This window comes from Scomber scombrus, chromosome 22, assembly GCF_963691925.1.
Source record: "Scomber scombrus chromosome 22, fScoSco1.1, whole genome shotgun sequence".
Classification (NCBI taxonomy): domain Eukaryota; kingdom Metazoa; phylum Chordata; class Actinopteri; order Scombriformes; family Scombridae; genus Scomber; species Scomber scombrus.
The window spans coordinates 17,954,574-17,972,226 of record NC_084991.1 but is presented as its reverse complement, the minus strand read 5'-3'; the positions used below and the strand labels follow the sequence as shown (position 1 = coordinate 17,972,226).

The window sequence follows — 17,653 nt, the reverse complement described above, 5'->3', positions numbered from 1 at the left end:
AAACATGCATGCAAAAAATAATTTTAAAAAACAACCACACAATTATTTACTGTACTCTATACAATCATACAGTGCATAATAAATCTTAATGACTAAAGGAAAAACTGCTTATGACTATGCTGTAACCATCTCAACATCACGCAGATCAATGCTTTCCAATTAGCTGCACTAACAATATAAATACTCACATATGTTCTTCATTTTATACTCAAAATCATTAATTTCCAGAAACTACTGAGAAAGAAACTAAAATCAAGTTCATTTAGGATCTTACATTCAACGATGTGCCCAAGTCAATCAAGTTGGTACAGGTGATGGCACTATTGCTGATAGATACTTGCCTATTCTGATGACATCACTTAGGTGCTGGCTTGATGGCATCCAATCTGATGCATCTGGTCGTCCTCACTGGCCAACTGGACTGCTGGTTGGAGAGCCCGTGCCCTCCCCCTCTCCTGGTGTGTCCAGAGGGGCTGAGGGGTTCGCACCACGGCCTTTATGCTCCTAACGCATTTTATAGTCGTGGGAGATGGCGGCCTCACATAGTTGTCCCTTATAGTCTAGCTCGAGGGTGAACTCCAGATCACGCTATAACAGATGAAACCAATACGACAGAAATATTCACTTTGTATGACAGTACTGAAGCAAACAAAACCTTCACACACTGTAAATCATGCTCCCAAAAAGTGTATCTTACCACGTTCTTCTCATTGGGCCTGACAGCAATACTGCCAAAGATCTCCTCTCCCTTCTTGACAGTTAAGTAGTCCTCTAAGTAAAACACTGTCTGCTTCCAGTGTGTGCTGGGAGAATCTGGAGCTGAGGGAGAGGACGGGACGAGTGGCAGGGTGAAGGAGAGAAGCAAATGGGGAGAATATGTTTATGGGACAATATAGTAGATAAAATTAGTTTCAAGAAGAGAGGAGGAAAAGCAGAAAAAGAGGAATTGAAGGGAGCGTTAAAAAATGATTCCATTTCCTAACAGTTCTGATGGGTACTCAACTGGCTTGGGCGTGTTAACAAAATAAGAAATTTAATAGCACATCAACTGAAATTCGCTCAACCAGTGGGACAAATACAGAAGCTGAGGGGCGAGAACTCCTTCAGTGATGCTCAGCCTGAGGCCCAGCAGACTCAGCCAAACATAGAACCTCCTCTACACAATATTATGTAAGCAGTGGCTGCATGAATGTATTAAAATAAGCTTACATAACAGCTCAGCTATGCTTTCTACAACAGGCATCCTGAGCGCCACGTAACCAGAAGTGTTCGGTGATTCCACCAGTGCGAACACTGGGTTGACTCATGTAACGCCAGCAGAGTGTAGCCAAGAGCTATGATGCTGAAGTGCAGTAGTAGACACTGATTAACCACTCACACATGCTTGCTCAATGATTCCAAGGGCAATTTGAAAAATATTGCTGGATATTTGACTGCAGAGCGGGCCAGTTACCCTCTTTATGTATTTTTTATATATCCTTCTGTAAGTTCTTGTAGGTTCGGAAATATGTTGCTTACATTAGTGCTTAAAGGGCCAGTTCACACAAATAATGAAAATATTTTCTCACTTAACTCCAGTGGCATCTAGACATTAAAATATTTGGTTTTATTTTCCCAGGTTTTTAAGATATATAAGACTGCAAGATTACACCTTCGATGAACACATTGTCAACAGTCTTTAAATTTCAGTTATGCTTTTCCTTCTGTTGAATGCTTTACAATTCACAGATAATCATTTGCAAATTATGTGGATCTGCATAAAGATGTTCTGTCCAGAATTTAAATTTGTGATACAGATGTCACAGGGCCCAAAACAGTGGGGGGATTTTTTTTCTGTTGTTGAAAAAAGATTTTCTAATAAAATGTTGCTGTTTTTTTGTTTTTTGTAAATACAAATTTCAACTAATTTCCATTGTAAAGGGGTGAAAATCTCTGACAGATATTTCAAAATGTGGGAATATAAAACTGAGTGGCTAGATACTTTAAGATGTAAGTGAGAAAATATGTTTGTTTTGTTTTGTAATTTGAATCAACGGTTTACTGTTGGGACAGCAAAGTATATGCACGTATATTCAGAGGGTATGACTCGGGTCTAGCCTCACCGGTGGAGAACCCAGTCTTCTTGTGACACTTGGTGAACTCAATGTTGAAGTAAGTGACCAGGGCGTGGACGTAATCATTGCGCTGAACCTGCAGACAGAAAGCTGAGGTGAAGGACAGGTCCTCTGGCTTCACAGTGTAGATGTCAACTTCCTGGGGAAAAAAACAAAAACAAAAAAGAAAATGTGAAGATCTCAAGTTTTTTGATTTCATTCATTTGCCCTGTCATGTCGGAATAGCTGTGCAGTAAAACAGCACAACTTACAGCACCACATGAACACAAACACACAAGTTATCAACCCCACTCGCCATCTTGCACACGCATACAGTACATGTGTATGCCAATGATTATTCACCATGATTATTGTGCATGTATTAGTGTATGTGTGTGAAAGCCCACAGGTTGAATCACGGCTGGCTAATGCAGCCTGCTCACAGTACACATGCTGTGTGGGTGTCCTCCCTCAACTCTACCAGGGAGGGAGGTTGTATATGTGTGTGTGTGTAACTGAGTGAACACAGCATCTGCGTGTTTGCTCGTGTCTATATTGAGCGCTGCCTTATGAATATGGTCACAAATTGAAGTATCAAATTTTGTTACAAGTCAGCTAACGCAATAGGTGCAGAACAGGAGTGAAGCAGGTGCATCTCTCTATCGCTCTGCATATAGATGATGTTATATTTAAGAAGACAAGGAAGCTTTTACTCTGCAACCTGTTCTTCTTTCCCAGCCTATTGCGCTACAAATCACTCAGCCCATGTGGCATCAGCATGACAGATTGTGATTTAACACCTCTGTCCTTTCCAATGATACCAGGCCAATATTATATACAGCCAAATGTAGGAGGAGAGGAGAACAAAGTCCACAGGAGCGACTTTGTAATTTTAGTGTGTGAGGTATGAGTGGCGGTTTGAATTAAGATGGGGTGAAGTAGCTGGCAGTAGGGGAAGGAGTGAATACGCTCTGAATACATGCATGTGAAAGAGATACAGGCAGTGAGAATGAATTTTCCAACCGGTGTGTTACTAACTAACAAGTAACCATGCTCACACAAATCACCTCCTTGACCACAAAAGGAGAGCCAGTGTTTATCGACGTGATGGAGAGCCCATTTCATTCCCACTGGAGAATCGGCGTCTGTTATTGTGTAACCCTCACCTCACAGGGAGAGAGAGATGGAAAAGACCACCCTATTCGCTCCGACTAGTGAGGCCTGACGTTGTTTAAATCAGGGAATGTGACAGAACATAAAGGGTCAGAAGAAGTGAGTGACTCAGAAAGAGGAATGAAGATATTGGATTCTAAGAATAGAAAGAAACATAATATAAGGCAGAGAGAAAGAATGATGAAATAGAGGGGCAAACTAAAAAAGCTATCACCTCACTGAATGCTCTTATCCTCTGTTCATTTGTGAGATGAAAGACATGCCACTGTTGTATTCAAACATGGGAACATATCCGCAGACTGTTATAGCTCTTAAGAAACCTCTATTATCTGCTAGAAAATAGTCTCAGCAGACAGGGAATGTTGAGAGGCTCGGGGAGTAATTGCTGTTCCTTACTTTTTTCTTATTTAACAAATGCACTTGACGACAGAACCCAAGTGATGAATATGTGGCCCAATCAGGCAGATACTACATTAATTAACAAAGTGCTTGCATATTTTATTTGTACACACTAACCTTCAGGAGGCAGGAGTTAGTCACCAACTGCTTGGGATCCACCACATCCACCAGAGGCTCTTTGATGGCCACGTTGCGAATGCAGCTCATGTCAAACCCATACACGTTTTCCCACCCTGTGCACACACAAACAAAAACTCATTAAATACTGTGATCATGTCAATACACATGCAAATGTCTGTATTTTTACTTTCTGTATTTTCATACACTTGCAAAGCTCTGTTCTCTCTGTTCCTGCCAAGCTGTCAGTATACAAAAAAGGTAGCAGAGAAAATAAAATAGAGCATTTAACCCTGCCAGGATGCAGTCTTCCTGTCTATCCTGTCACTATCTGGAGAAAGACAAGCCCTCCTGAAAATAGACTCCGGCCTACTCCACCTCCTCCACTGTGTCTGGCAGCCTATAATTTGGGCTGAAAACACACCAAGCCGGCCTTTCCTCCTCCAATCCCTCTGTCCCTCATCTCCACCTTGCTTTGTCAAGGGGCCAAACACTAAGTCTGTATGACGAGAAGGTGAAATATGCCTCTGACGCAGGGGGAAACTAAAAATAAGTGCGAAGGTTTGAGTAGGCTGAGTTCTTTGGGAGTTTGTGTGAAAGAATGTGCCTTTCTGTGCATGTCTCAATGTACTAGAACAGAGAAGACCACCTGTGCAGTGCAGGGAAATTCAGTAGGAGTTACTGACCCAGATTCTGTGAATGACACTTTTAATATTGGTGCCTTGATCTGGAACACAAGGTTAAGCTCAGCACTCCCTCTGTGATTGCAAATTGAACACATGGAGTGACTTCAGAGTGGAGTATGTACTGTAGGAAGGGAGATACCCTCTTGAAATACTGTCATACTCCTTTAAAATACTTTTGGTACAACTTTCTAATGAAGCATGCTTTACAGGGGATTTACATGCTGGAACTATTTGCTATTTACTATAGTTATTGAAGCCTTTAATTAGCATTGGAACACTTTAAGAGCAATTTAGGCTGCCAAACCATGAAAAACTACCATGCTGTTAAAAATGTGCTAATCCTAATGCTTTGTCATTTAGCCAACTCAACACTTCTGCAAAAAGGGCTGGACTAAAATCAGTTTATGAACAGCTGTATACAAATACAGACTTTATCACTCTTTATTAATGACTTACTACCAATATTAACTGCAGACTTTATGGTTAATTAAAGTGTTTTTATTGATTACCTTTTATGATTTCTCACAAGCTCTAGTAGCTAGTATATCAGCAAAACTGATTTTTAACAACATGGTCAACCAAATGTTGCAGCATGCATTGGAATAAATTACAATATAATATATTCTCGCTTTCCCCTGCTGCTATTGTGCTGTGCTGCTCTGTTTTATCTGTCCATGTGCCATCAGTGTCCTCTTTTCACACCGTAACGTTATCAGTTATGAATTTGTTTTTCACTGCATATGAAAATGGACGTGTGACATGACAGTGTGCGAAAAGTATCAATTTCACAAGTCTTATGGTCAATGCGTGAGAGTTGGCAGCTCTGGTGTAATGTAAAATGGGTCACTCAGTGATGAACCAAACTCTGCAGTTCCCCTCAGCTCTACAGAGCTCTTAAGCATATTTCACTGTTTCTAAAGCTGTGCCCAACAAGCTAGACCAAACTAAATTTATTTACAAAATTAGCGACCAGCTGGTGAACATAGTGGAGCATTTAGCAGTTAAAAAAACAGATATTTCTCTCAGTTCTGTTAGTGTCGCTAACAGTAAAGATTTAACCAAATGAATATTGGTTCTTAATTCATAGTTGGCAAGAAACGCAACTCCAGATTAATACTAATGTTACTCCCACCATGCCTGCTTGATGTGAAAATAAGAATCTGTTTGCTAACATACTTTGTGCTTACATCTTGTTGTGCTTCCTCTAAATAGGCCTATAGGTTTAATAAAACATATCTTAACCTTTGATGTAGCCTATTAGTTACAGATTATAAACAGTTTATAAAGTAAGCCTTACTTTGGAATTTCATATCGGTAGCACTTTAAAACCCCTATTTAGAACTTTTTTAAATGGTATACAGTAGAAACATTTAGTAAATTGTTATAATAGACTATAATATAGTTGTAAGCAGGTATAAGGTAATTTAAAGTGAGTATTAATATTAACTTCTCCTAAAAAGATATAGAGACAATAAAATAAACAATTGTTACAATTGTTTATTATATTGTCAAACTTTAACTTCCATACACCGCCTCCATGTTACAACCACTTGCAATAGCATAGTGTTTTATAAATAATTTATTATGTGTTTAAATACTGCTTATACGTGGGGTTGAAGTAAAGTTAATGTGACTTTTTTGTCTAACTTCACACAGTGGTCATAAATTAAGCACACCTAAAAGAGAGACAGAGACAGAAGAAAGTAATGACTTTGAAAAAAAAAAGTGACAGCATAGGCCAACAAATCTGCTGTAATTACTCACAATGAATCTTGAAGTCCTTGTACTGCCTGTCCTCAATGGCTACAACGTAGAGAGCTGCTCTGTCAGGGAACATCAGGCCTCCAGGTTTCTGAATACAAGAAAAGCTTCAAGTATCAATGCATACACACACACACACACACACACACACACACAAAGGCCATCCATCATCTTTACTTTTCACACACACCTGGCATGTAATATAAGATCACATGTGCCACGTTTAAAGCCTGAAGGCAGCTACTTAGGTTAGGAAATAGATGACCTCAGCATCTGGGCAGCAGACCCATGCACGCAAGTGTACAGTAAATCCTCTACTTCATCACTGTCTGGTGTGTTTATGTGTTAAAAGCCTTGTTCGTCCAGCCGGCCACACATACACTAAGCCAAACATTCCCCGAGCCTACAGCACCCCCATCATACCAGCCACTTGTCCCTAGCAAAGATGACGGTGTTGAGCATGGACTCGTAGAAAAGGCAGTAGCCCATCCACTCTGAGATGATAATGTCCACCTTCTCCACAGGCAGCTCCACCTCCTCCACCTTGCCCTTGAAGATGGTAATAACTGTGAAGTGGAGAGTCACAAAACAGCAGGTAGCAAATTACTTCACAGCATCTTCATCACATTAATGCAAATCGGACAACGTCTCTATTCTCAGATGACATTGTGTTAATGACTTGGGATTGCCGTAAATTAGTACATCTTAATAACTGCGCTCATCTCATGCCTCAGTGTTGAATGCATGCGTTCAGTTTGTCTTATTTTTTGTGTGTTTTATTCCGGCCTCTTTGATCTTTGATATAGAAATACAAGGAAATATTTAAAAAGTAGATCCTAAGTACTATCAAAGTCAATAAGATGTAACATTGTAGAATTTTGCTTCATTTTTGCTAGCAAGTAAAATGTAGAAGTATTAGCTTAAAAGGGAAATTTTCAGCTGCTATATAACCAGAAATAAATATTTAATATTTTACAAAAGTTTCTGGTTGGTCCTGTTATCTGTGATTGCTTCCGCCTGAAGAGTAATTATAGTACGACTGCAGAATTACTTTTATTATACTAAACAGGTGGAAACCTAATTAGAAAATGAGGTGTTTGTACATTCAATACTGTCTCTTTTCAGCCCTCTGTAAAAGAAAAAGCAGTGCATATGATGTGCAGAAGCTTAACTCAACACCCTTTCAGCTTTCAGAAGCATGCAATAATTGCATAAAGTTTTTGTATTAACAGTTTATTTAAACACAATTAATTTTTTGGCACTTGGGTTGTAATTCCTGTATACCTTACAACAACCATCAGCTAAATGCCTGTATTGAAAATAGAAAAGATTAAATAAAAACCAGCCTTTCATCAAATGTGCAGGTTATGAAAACCACCATCTGTTGCCAGTCCTCCATCTGTGAAGTTCAGGATGGCATTTTACAACGGTAATCAACACTGCTGAGGGAACTCTGATTGATGGCAGAGATTATGGTTTTTTTGACATCATCAGAACTGTGACTAATATTGTCTGGTGTGACGGTAAATGATGGAAATATGCCGATTTTTCACGCTACTTCAAATCCAAATGTCATCCGACTGCTCTGAATTCAGACATATAGAAAGAAGAAATGGAAAGCCACTTCAACTTACCATTGTGTAGGTGATTCGACTTGATAATCTTCTCTGAATATTCTGATATACTTGAACATTCAATCTGTAGGCAAAAGGACAAAACCACAGACCTAGTTAAAATGTTATCTGAATGTGAAAACTGTTGAATATCTGTTATAAAACCTACATTGATTATAGGTTTATATTTTCATGAATAACATATTTTACAGGTTAAACCTTGGGGTAATATTAGAAGAAGAGATTTAATCAAACCCTGCCAATCCATTTTAACACTAATGATTGCTCCTCTCATACCCTGCGCCGCGTGAAAACTAATACATAATTTTGTCCTCCAATCCATAAGTGTAACACAGTATATGAATCATACATAACTGCAGGAGCTGGTAATGCTGGTCAGTCCTGCTCTAAGAGGAACCAGATGTCTTGTATCATTTTCTCTCATTGTATGAGAGAGATTAACAATTTCTGGACAGAACACTAGACAGTAGCCCTTAAGAAGAATTTAAAAAATACAGAGTAAGTCTGTGTGCGTGTGTGCGTGTGTGCGTGTGTGCATGTGTGCGCGTGTATGTGTGTGTGTGTGCACTATGGAGAAAAAAAGGCCACGGATGAGAGATAATTTGACAGCAGAGCCAAATGTAATATTTACTTTGGATACGGAGTGGATGTGCAGCTTTTCTTTATCATGTAGACTTATAAAAAAAGAAGAAACTGAGATTTATACGGGAAGAATAAAAATCAGTGGTGCATCTGTTTGTGGTCAAAGGCTGCATCTATCGGTCTCACCCCATACACGTGTTTGGCACCGGCATTGGCAGCGAACATTGAGAGGATCCCTGTGCCACTGCCAACGTCCAAGACAATCTTATCCTTGAACACATGCTTGTTGTGGTACATGGCGTTCCGGTAGGTCAGTGTCCGCACCTCGTCTTTCAGCATTTCCTGTTAAAATTTGAGATTAAACTGAGAGTTCGCAACTGTAATACATCCCTGTCTCTGCAGTCTTAAATCTAATGCATACTACAATGGATTCTATACTGAACTGATTAATACTACTCAAAGAATAGCATGAATTATACAAAATGCTCAAAGGAATACATAACACACATGATTACTTAAACGTGTATCCAATTATTTTAAAAGTGGGCAGTTGCATAGTTGCTTCCTCAGTATGTGAATACATCATTTGTTTATGCTAGAAAAGGCACAATTTAGGCCAAAAGCCTCGATGACAGACTGACAGTGACAGAGCTTCTTGAAATAGACAGGAGTACAACACAAAGCCTTTGGGGAGCGCCTGATATCCATCTCCCTCGGCCCATTCACACATCCCACTTTCCTCTCCTTTCTTGCTTTGCACTCCTCTAATCAGGACACTCTCTTTGTCTGCAAGCAGACAAAAACCTGACCCACATACTAAATATGGACACTATTTAAAAAGGTCTATATGTCCCCAAACTTTTCCACCACTAGTTCTTCACACATCAAGGTCATTAACTACAATTTTATTCAACGGTTTACTGTAGATGATTGTAAAAGATAGACACATTTTCATTTATGGAGTGCTGAATATGGACTATTAACATGCATCTAGTGTCTTTAGTGCTAATTGGTAATGGAAAAGCCAATGCAGATAATGCATTAACTCTGTTATCCCACAAGACACATTCTTCAAACAAAACACATTATTTTTGTAAAGATGGGTGGTGGTGTGAAGGTGACTTTCAACAAAGATCCCAGACCGAGACTCTGTAGGTCAAAACGTGATATGCACCTAATTCACTAGCCACCCACAATTTAAAACAAAATTCTTGCCAACTTCTTCCTTTCTGTGGCACAGGTACATCAGCATTTGAATTCCTACCATACTTATGAAGGATATTTAAAATGATCATGCTGAAACTCATGTTTGGACAGAGGATTCGAAAGCACTTGGGAACTGAAGATTTTACCACTGCTAATTTGCCTACAGTTTTGCTTTACCTGCATTGCTGTTTTGTTCTTTTTAGTACTTATTTTGACTTAAACTTAGCTTTTGTACTCTACAGTGGCTTATTAGATACAATGAAAGATTCAGTGTCTGTGTGGCAGTATGTATGCATGTATATAAGCCAGCAAAAAAGATCTGGATCACCACCAAAATCTATTACACCGACTGCCCAAGAAAATCTGTCAGTGATAAATCAGCTTTTTTGACATATCCTGCTGACAGACTGCCAGACTTACAGGGTTGAAACCCCTTTCCAAGTTAAGAAGCAGCAGGTAAGAAGGAATAGGAAGCATCTGGTGCTGTTTTTTTTACTCTGACTTTACCAAGCTGTCATTTGTCAGCCTGGCTTGCCTACCTCATGGATGCCAAAGTGGGCATAGGAGTCAAAATAGTAGTCCCGTGATGTCATTTCCTCTGGGCTGATGAACTTGGCAATTTTGCCTCGACCAGGACAGGTGGCCAGGGCGGCTACATGGGGCGTGTGGGGGACACAGGGCACATGGTGGGTAGTAGGCACTGGTTTAGGCAGCGGGGAGGGCTGAGCAGAGTGAGAAAGGGGGGATGTGACAGGCTGTTGCCGCTGTTACGGAGGGAAAAGAAAAAAACGAGGAGAGCTTATATCAGAATTAATACAGCACATACGAGAATGAACCCAACAATGGGTTTGTGAGGATAGTGAATTACAGAACGGAAGGTCACATTATGAGTGAGTGGGTTATTGGCTCATGAGCAGTCAAAATTCACTAAAATAGCCTTTGTCTTTACGCAGAGTGGTAATATACACTCAAGAGAAGAGCCGGTAAAAGCTGCAGGTTCCGTTTCAGCACCAAGGACAGCGGACATAGCCACCTTCAGTACATCTGTGCATCCTGATGCTGAACATTTAACCTAAATGCAAATCTCCTGAGTGCACTGTGCGCATCACTGTTAATGCAATTACAGCAGTTTACTTCGATCGCCCGTAACATCTGCAGGACGCAAGGAAATCCACTTTGCTCGCTTGCACGCCTTCAGTGGAACATTCATTCTTAAATGTGGTTGCGATGATAAATAACAAAAATCAAAGATATATGCATGAAATTCAAGTCAAATTATGTGTCATCATAAAAATAAGCAGATTGAGAGTACCCCGGTCCCGCTATTACCGGGCACAGGACACCACAAGGTCCCTACCTCCGAGCTGTCCGCCTCCGCCATCTTCCGCCGTAGCAGCAAACACCGCGACGAATGCCCCAGTCCCATGAGAGCCGGCGAGATTTACGCTACAACTCTTTTAACTGTACGGAGGATCCGAATTTCTAAAGAAAAACGTGCCAAAATCACACTAAGCCACCGAATATATGGCTTGAATATATAGAGGGATAACAGTCATATTAAGAAACGTGTAAATATATCCTGTCACAATTTCATTAAATCCATTTTCCCATAAAAGTTGTGACATGGATGTGCGCGAGGTGAAACGTCCAGTAATCCATACTGTAAATGTGATACAGGTTGTTTTGGGTGGGAGGTCTCAGGGTGGAGGAGCGGTCTATTGGCTAGAAAGCCTGCGCTGCGGCTGAAAGGTTGCAGGTTTGATCCCAGTAGGAGTCAATGTATCCATCAGCATCCGCGGGCGCCTTGTGGAAAAAAAGGAACCCAGTTGCGCTCTAGAAAACCCAACTCCACATCAGAAAAAGGCTTCTTCTCTGTTACTTTACCGCTTGGAAACAGTGACATCTCTCAGCTCTGGGACTCGCAAAACCCGAAAGTCGCACAATTCGTGTCTTCTTACGCGCTAAAGATAAGAGTCCTCTGCGTAAACCTCGGTGGGTTTCCCGGAGAGAAAGTTAAAAGGTTAAAGTTAAAACTGTTGGTGCGCTGCCGGTCCCTCGGCTGGCATGAAGTGAATCGTATTCAAATATAACAATCACCCTCAAAGAGAGGAATACATGTCTGTTTCACAAAGACAGATGCCTCCTCACACCACTAAAGCAGAAAACCGAGCAATCACTGAGCTTCTCAGCTGTTCTCTTACATAACAAAAGTGGTGTGTGTTTGAAAAAAGGACATACAGCATAGGCTATGATGATTGATGATGATTATGATATTGTGTAAGTTTGTCCATCTAGTAATAAATATACTTTCTGGAACCACTGCTAAATATAGTATTAGCCCATAACTATAGCCTATAACGCCTTTTTCAGGTGATACACTAACATAATAAATGTAGGCTAAAGCAGTTACAGGTGTGCAGTTTCAGCATATAGCTTGCTTGGAATGCAATTCAACCTATCAGCACTGAGGACCAGTGTTCTAGAATTATATAGAGCACGAAAAGGACCAATGAGATTGAAGTATTTGTTTTTAGTGTCATTACATACTGTTACTATGGGCAGTTAACAAGTCTTTGTATTCCCTTGCTACAGGACGCTATTTGTGTTAGGCCATAATAACTTATATGTGATTTTTTTATATAACAGGTGACCATTTTATTTTTGGTAAAATTGTAAATTACAATATAACAAATTACAAAGAAAGAAATGTACTATGTAGTCGTCACCATTGACTCCCACTGACAAGGTACAGCACTGTAAATATAAAGCCAGTGTAACTTACTTACCCAGTAGTGAACAGTACCTAAGTGCATTTAAATATCTAGCCTACAATACAGTCTTGTAAAATGTTTAGGTACTTGTAATTTGATTATGTCTATTTTATGCAACGTTTTCTCTACATTTGAGATGGAAATGTTGTAGTTTTTACACACTACATTTTGTTTATTAATGAACAAGTTTCTATTATTTTCTATATTAAGATTTTATATTCGTTATGCATTAAACTACCCAGCTGAGAAATAAGCTCTACTTCAACCAACTAACATTAAAGTACTTCTTATATTAATAACCTGACGCACCAGATGGATTCTCACGTGATCTCCTGATCTTGTGAATACAGCTGTAAATATTAATGCAACATTTATAATGATCCAATGATATAATATTATAATCAATCAATGCATAATCAGTCATTTATTTAGTAAATTATGCTGCTGATTCCCATACTTGTATTTTTTCTTAAAGTAAAAACTTGAAGCCTCCAGTGCACATACAATGAGGAAGGAGTAGATTTTTTAGATTAGATTTTTTTAAAAGCTTTTTTTTGGGTGAAAAAACACACCACACACAAATATTGATTCATGATGTCATAGCTCAAGAACAAATATTTGCTTTGCAATCATAGAGAACTTATTGAAACTGTATCACCTCAAACTTCCTCTGCTCTCCTCTCTATGGGCTGAAACTTTTAAGCATGCTGCCCCCTGACTGTATCCTAATCAGTAAAGTCACAGCAGGTACTTTTCATTTGCCTGCTTAAGGCAAAACACCTACTGTGTAATCACTGACTGTTGATGGCTCTATACTTACACTTTGAATCCATGAAGAGCAACATGATTGGCCATTTGTACACTCTTTTTTGTGGAGTCACTCCTGGTGTTCTTTCAGGTCACATATTTTCCTGTTTTAGTTCCATTGCAGTACACATTCATTCATATTTTCCATCAACCCTAACAATGCTCCTTTTTCCTATTTCACTTTATTTAAACAGCTGGTCCTGGTCTGTCAGATAGTGAGAGACAGAGAAGAATATTAAAATACTCAAAGAATGATGATTTCCATGCTTTACACTGTGCTGTTGATATTGTGCATTTATACTCACTCATATTCACTCACTTACTTCATACTGTGTCATCCAGTAGTAACTTATTAATATTACAAGCTATTTGTCACAAGAACAAAATGGGCTCATGTCATATTAATGAAAGACAAAACACAATGAAACACACTAGGTTTTAATCACAGCTATGGATGAGCTCCATCAGCGGTGCTTAAGAACATCAGCCCACGCATCACACTCGAGGAGAATGTGTGCATCCACTCTTTCTCACACACACATTCACACAAACCAGTGTGGGGGCAGCAGCACATAAGCAGGAGTCAGGAGTGAAAGCAGTGGGCTATTGATTGACTTCAAAACCTCACAAAACTGATATGACAAAGACATGAGAAACTTTTCTGTATTTCGTTAAAACTGTTTTAGACTTGCTGTATTTTGAGCCGTGGTCCTGTAGTTAGACACTGTTTAGATGAGCTGAATGTCACAAATATAGTACCCTCAACATCTATCTGTCTTTGAGCAAAACACTGCATCTCCTACCTGCTACTGAAGTTATGGTCCTGGCTGCTTTTGTGCTATAAGCCTTCTAGTGAAATGTGTACTGGCACTAATGTTAGTCAACAATTACCAAGTCAGTGATTGTAAATACCTAAAGTCTTATTAACATAATGGTAATGTAATGTATTTATGGCAGTATGATCAGGGGAGTGTGAGTCAGGGTCCTCTTTACTAGGAGGCCATTATACTTGTGTTACATTTTTACACCCACACTGTACACTTGGGTAGTTAAAATATTGTTTAATATTGTGGCCAGGCTTGTAGGTAGACATGGGGAAATCTGTCAAGATTTTGAGTTTATTCAGCCCTACTTGTCAAATAAGAAATTTATTTTCATTTCAAGACACTGTGAATTAAAAGTAACAAGCAAGAGGAAAAATGTAGATGAATGTGTGTATTCCTTGTAGTACAAATCTCCATCAGGCAGGGGTTGTATATTTCCGGTTTGAAAAGGCAAAACAAACCTGACATGATTTTGCAGGAACATTACTTTATTGCAAACAATGTCAAATATCATCATCAATCAAAATATGCATTACATTTTTTTAAATACATTATGGCACTGGTACCATTATCTATTGTAATTGTAAACAACAAGATCTGACAATATTACTGTGCAACATTAGCATCCCCCAGTTTACATTTATCCATATGAATTTCACTGCAGAGAAATGAACAGAATGCTACTTGCAGGACGATGCAGTGTCTTATCTTTTATGTACATATGAATGCATGGATTGAAAACATTTTAAATGTAGTCTGATTACAAGTTTCATTTGAAAGTTGCTGTTAACACTTGTTAATATCTCTGTGATCTCTAGAGGAAAATCAAAATGAGAACGAAACTCAGCGTGTTTGAGGTACTGGGGTTATGATGAGAGGGGCAGAGTTTGTTCCGTTTTCACTCACTTCAGGGGAGAAGTATGGATAAAGTTTCTCTGTGAAGTGTTGATCAGTGTAAGAATTAATATGACATTTAGAATCCGCATCATAGAAAGAAACCACTCCTTTATTATAGTCCACAAAGATGCCCACTTTTTGAAGCGTGTCTTTCAGTATGATTGTTCCATTGCATCTGTATTTGCCCTCATCCAACCTAAAAGTCCAAAAACCATTTCCAACTTTCAGGTCTGTGTTCTTTTTTCTTTCAACAGACTCTCTGACCACTCCAACAGTCCAACAAGTCTTTCCTTTCACCTGCACCTCATAATAAAACTGCCCTGTTGTGAATCCCTCATTTGATAAAACATCTGCAAACATGTCAAATCTCTTTGGGTTGTTGGGGACCTTCTGATCTACATATACATTTGTAACTTGTTTTCGATCCTCGCTAATGACAAGTGTGCAAAATGCAGTGTCAGGGTCAAGAGTCAAGTCCACAGCATGTTCTCTCATTTTTTTCATTTTGATCTCAGGAAGCTCTTCCATTATTTCATCAACTCTCTGTTTTAGCAGAGTCACAGCTCCTCTTACTGCCTCAAAAGACAGATCCCTGCCAACAACAATGTTGGCCCAATCCTTCTTTAAAGGAGAACACAAGGTTCCGAAGTTCTGCAGAAAATGATGGTGATCCTCAGACTGTGACAACAGCTCCAGCTGGCTGCTTCTGTTTTCAAGCTCAGCGATTTCCATCCTCATTTCTTTGAGAAACCCTTCAGCCTTTTCCTTTTCTGTTTTGTGCCTTTCCTCAATTGCCTCAACAAACTCGGCCTGTCTTTTCTGAAGGTGGCAGATCAAGTCAGTGAAGACCTGCACGCTGGCCTCTTTCTCTTTCTCAGTTTCTCTCTGGCAAACATCAAGTGAGTTTTCAATCTCACTTATCTTCTCGGACCGTGATTGAATCATCTTTTGAATATCTGCCATTGTGTCATCTTTTTTTGCCATCACTGCTTCATATTCTTCCTCGAGTGGGACAATATTGTGACTCTTGTGATCAGTTTTTAAACATAAGACACAAACAAAGACTTGGTCAGTCCGACAGTACAGTTCTGTTATCTTGTTATGCTTTTCACACATCTTGTCATCAAGATTCCTCACAGGGTTTATTAATGTGTGGCTCTTGAGACCTGCGACTCTCAGATGGGGCTCAAGATGCACTTCACAAAAAGAAGTTAGACACATCAGGCAAGATTTAAATGCTTTTTCCTTTATCTCAGAGCAGATGTCACAGGGGACGTCTGCTATTTCTGGAAACTGTGGGTCTGGAGTGAAGGCTTTCACTTTAACTGACTTCTTAAACTCAGCAGCTAACTCAGACATGGTAATGTTCACCTGGAGTTCAGGCCTTGGTGAAAATTCTTGTTTGCAATATGGACACTGGTAAATGTTACTGTTGTCCCAATACGTGTTGATGCATGCTCTGCAGAAGTTGTGTCCACATGGCGTTGAAACTGGTTGAGTGAACACATCCAGACAGACTGAACATAGGAACCTCTCCTCTGACAGCAGACAGCTAGCTGTGGCCATATCTGTAACATTACAACAACTAACGTTAAACACAAACTCACAGTTCAACTTTGTGCAATTAAAACCGTACGTGTCATCATACAGTATGTGGCAAGATAAATATAGTATCTTTCTTACCTGTAAAGTTCAGATGCAAAACAAAAACTGCATTTAAGCTTAAAAAAAACTCAAAAATCTCCTCGTTAGGTTTCGTTTCAGCTTGTTGACGACGTTGAGCGCTCCTCCTTACTACACTTCCTGGTACAAATGTAACCCTTTCCACTCCACTCAATTTGAAAAGATTCACTCCTATCTTGTTTTTTTTTTCTTTTCTTTTATCATATTGGCAAATATCATCACTAAATTTCATTATTAGAGTTTGTTTGTTCATCCTACTTCTCCTTCTTCTCTGAGTTTTAGTGGCGTTTGGTTTATAGATACTTTAGCTGGTTGAACTGTTCTGTATACCAGGGGCGGAGCTAGGGGTGGCTTTTGAGGCTGCAGTCCCTAGTGTTTTCTCAAAAGCCCTGAATCTATTTAAAAAACATCTTTTTGCAGTAACTTTTTCTAAACAGTCACATCAACCAGCTGCTGACTGAATCTGAGTGAGTTTATAACAATTCTGATTAAGAGTGAAACTTAAGAAGAAATTTCAGTTAAGGCGGTGTTACAGAGTGAAATGCATTTAAACATTAATGTCATATTTTTTAGTTTTCATTATGAGCTAATGCCTTATTGTTATTTATTTATTTATATGTGCAGTATTTTGGAAAAAAGTTAATAAGGACCAAAATAAATGACTACTGTTTGCAGTATAGTCATAAACTGCAGTAAGATTAAATTCTGAGCATGTGAACCATCCAAAAAAAATAGGGCCTGGCTCTGGATGCTCTGGGCTTACCCCTGGATCTTGTCAACTCCTAGATCCACCCCGAATGTATACGTCAAGTACATGTCAAATAATTTTTTTTCCCAGAATAGGTCATTCTTATCATGCTTATTATTTTTCTGATAAGCTTGTTTTTAAGTAGTTATTTGACAATAGTCATGGTCTCGATGCTGCCTGACTCTACTGTGAGACTCTGGCTCCAAATGGTGTCACACAAGCAAGATGCAAGATTTTTTTTCATTTTTTTTCTTTTTAATTGAACAAATTGC

The 17,653-nt window shown here is 39.2% G+C and overlaps 2 protein-coding genes across 3 annotated transcripts; both read right to left on the bottom strand.

Moving 5' to 3' along the window:
* Positions 1 to 504: 504 nt before the first annotated feature.
* Positions 505 to 11,086, bottom strand: LOC134004313 (protein arginine N-methyltransferase 8-B-like). Of its 2 annotated transcripts, none has more exons than XM_062443542.1 (10): positions 11,009 to 11,086; positions 10,191 to 10,415; positions 8,632 to 8,787; positions 7,864 to 7,927; positions 6,653 to 6,795; positions 6,233 to 6,320; positions 3,783 to 3,898; positions 2,103 to 2,253; positions 698 to 819; positions 505 to 588 (listed from the first exon to the last, which is right to left on the bottom strand). In XM_062443542.1, exons 1-10 carry the CDS (start codon positions 11,075 to 11,077, stop codon positions 505 to 507), a joined length of 1,218 nt encoding a protein of 405 aa, XP_062299526.1. In that variant the 5' UTR covers positions 11,078 to 11,086. The 2 variants fall into 2 exon arrangements, with proteins under 2 accessions (XP_062299526.1, XP_062299525.1); XM_062443541.1 differs by having other exon boundaries at positions 10,191 to 10,373; positions 10,988 to 11,077.
* A 3,243-nt stretch (positions 11,087 to 14,329) lies between these two features.
* Positions 14,330 to 16,739, bottom strand: LOC134004630 (E3 ubiquitin-protein ligase TRIM39-like). Its single transcript, XM_062443969.1, has 2 exons — positions 16,634 to 16,739; positions 14,330 to 16,518 (listed from the first exon to the last, which is right to left on the bottom strand). The coding sequence occupies exon 2, from the start codon at positions 16,514 to 16,516 to the stop codon at positions 14,897 to 14,899; it is 1,620 nt and encodes a 539-aa protein (XP_062299953.1). The 5' UTR covers positions 16,517 to 16,518; positions 16,634 to 16,739; the 3' UTR covers positions 14,330 to 14,896.
* Between the last annotated feature and the right edge of the window lie 914 nt (positions 16,740 to 17,653).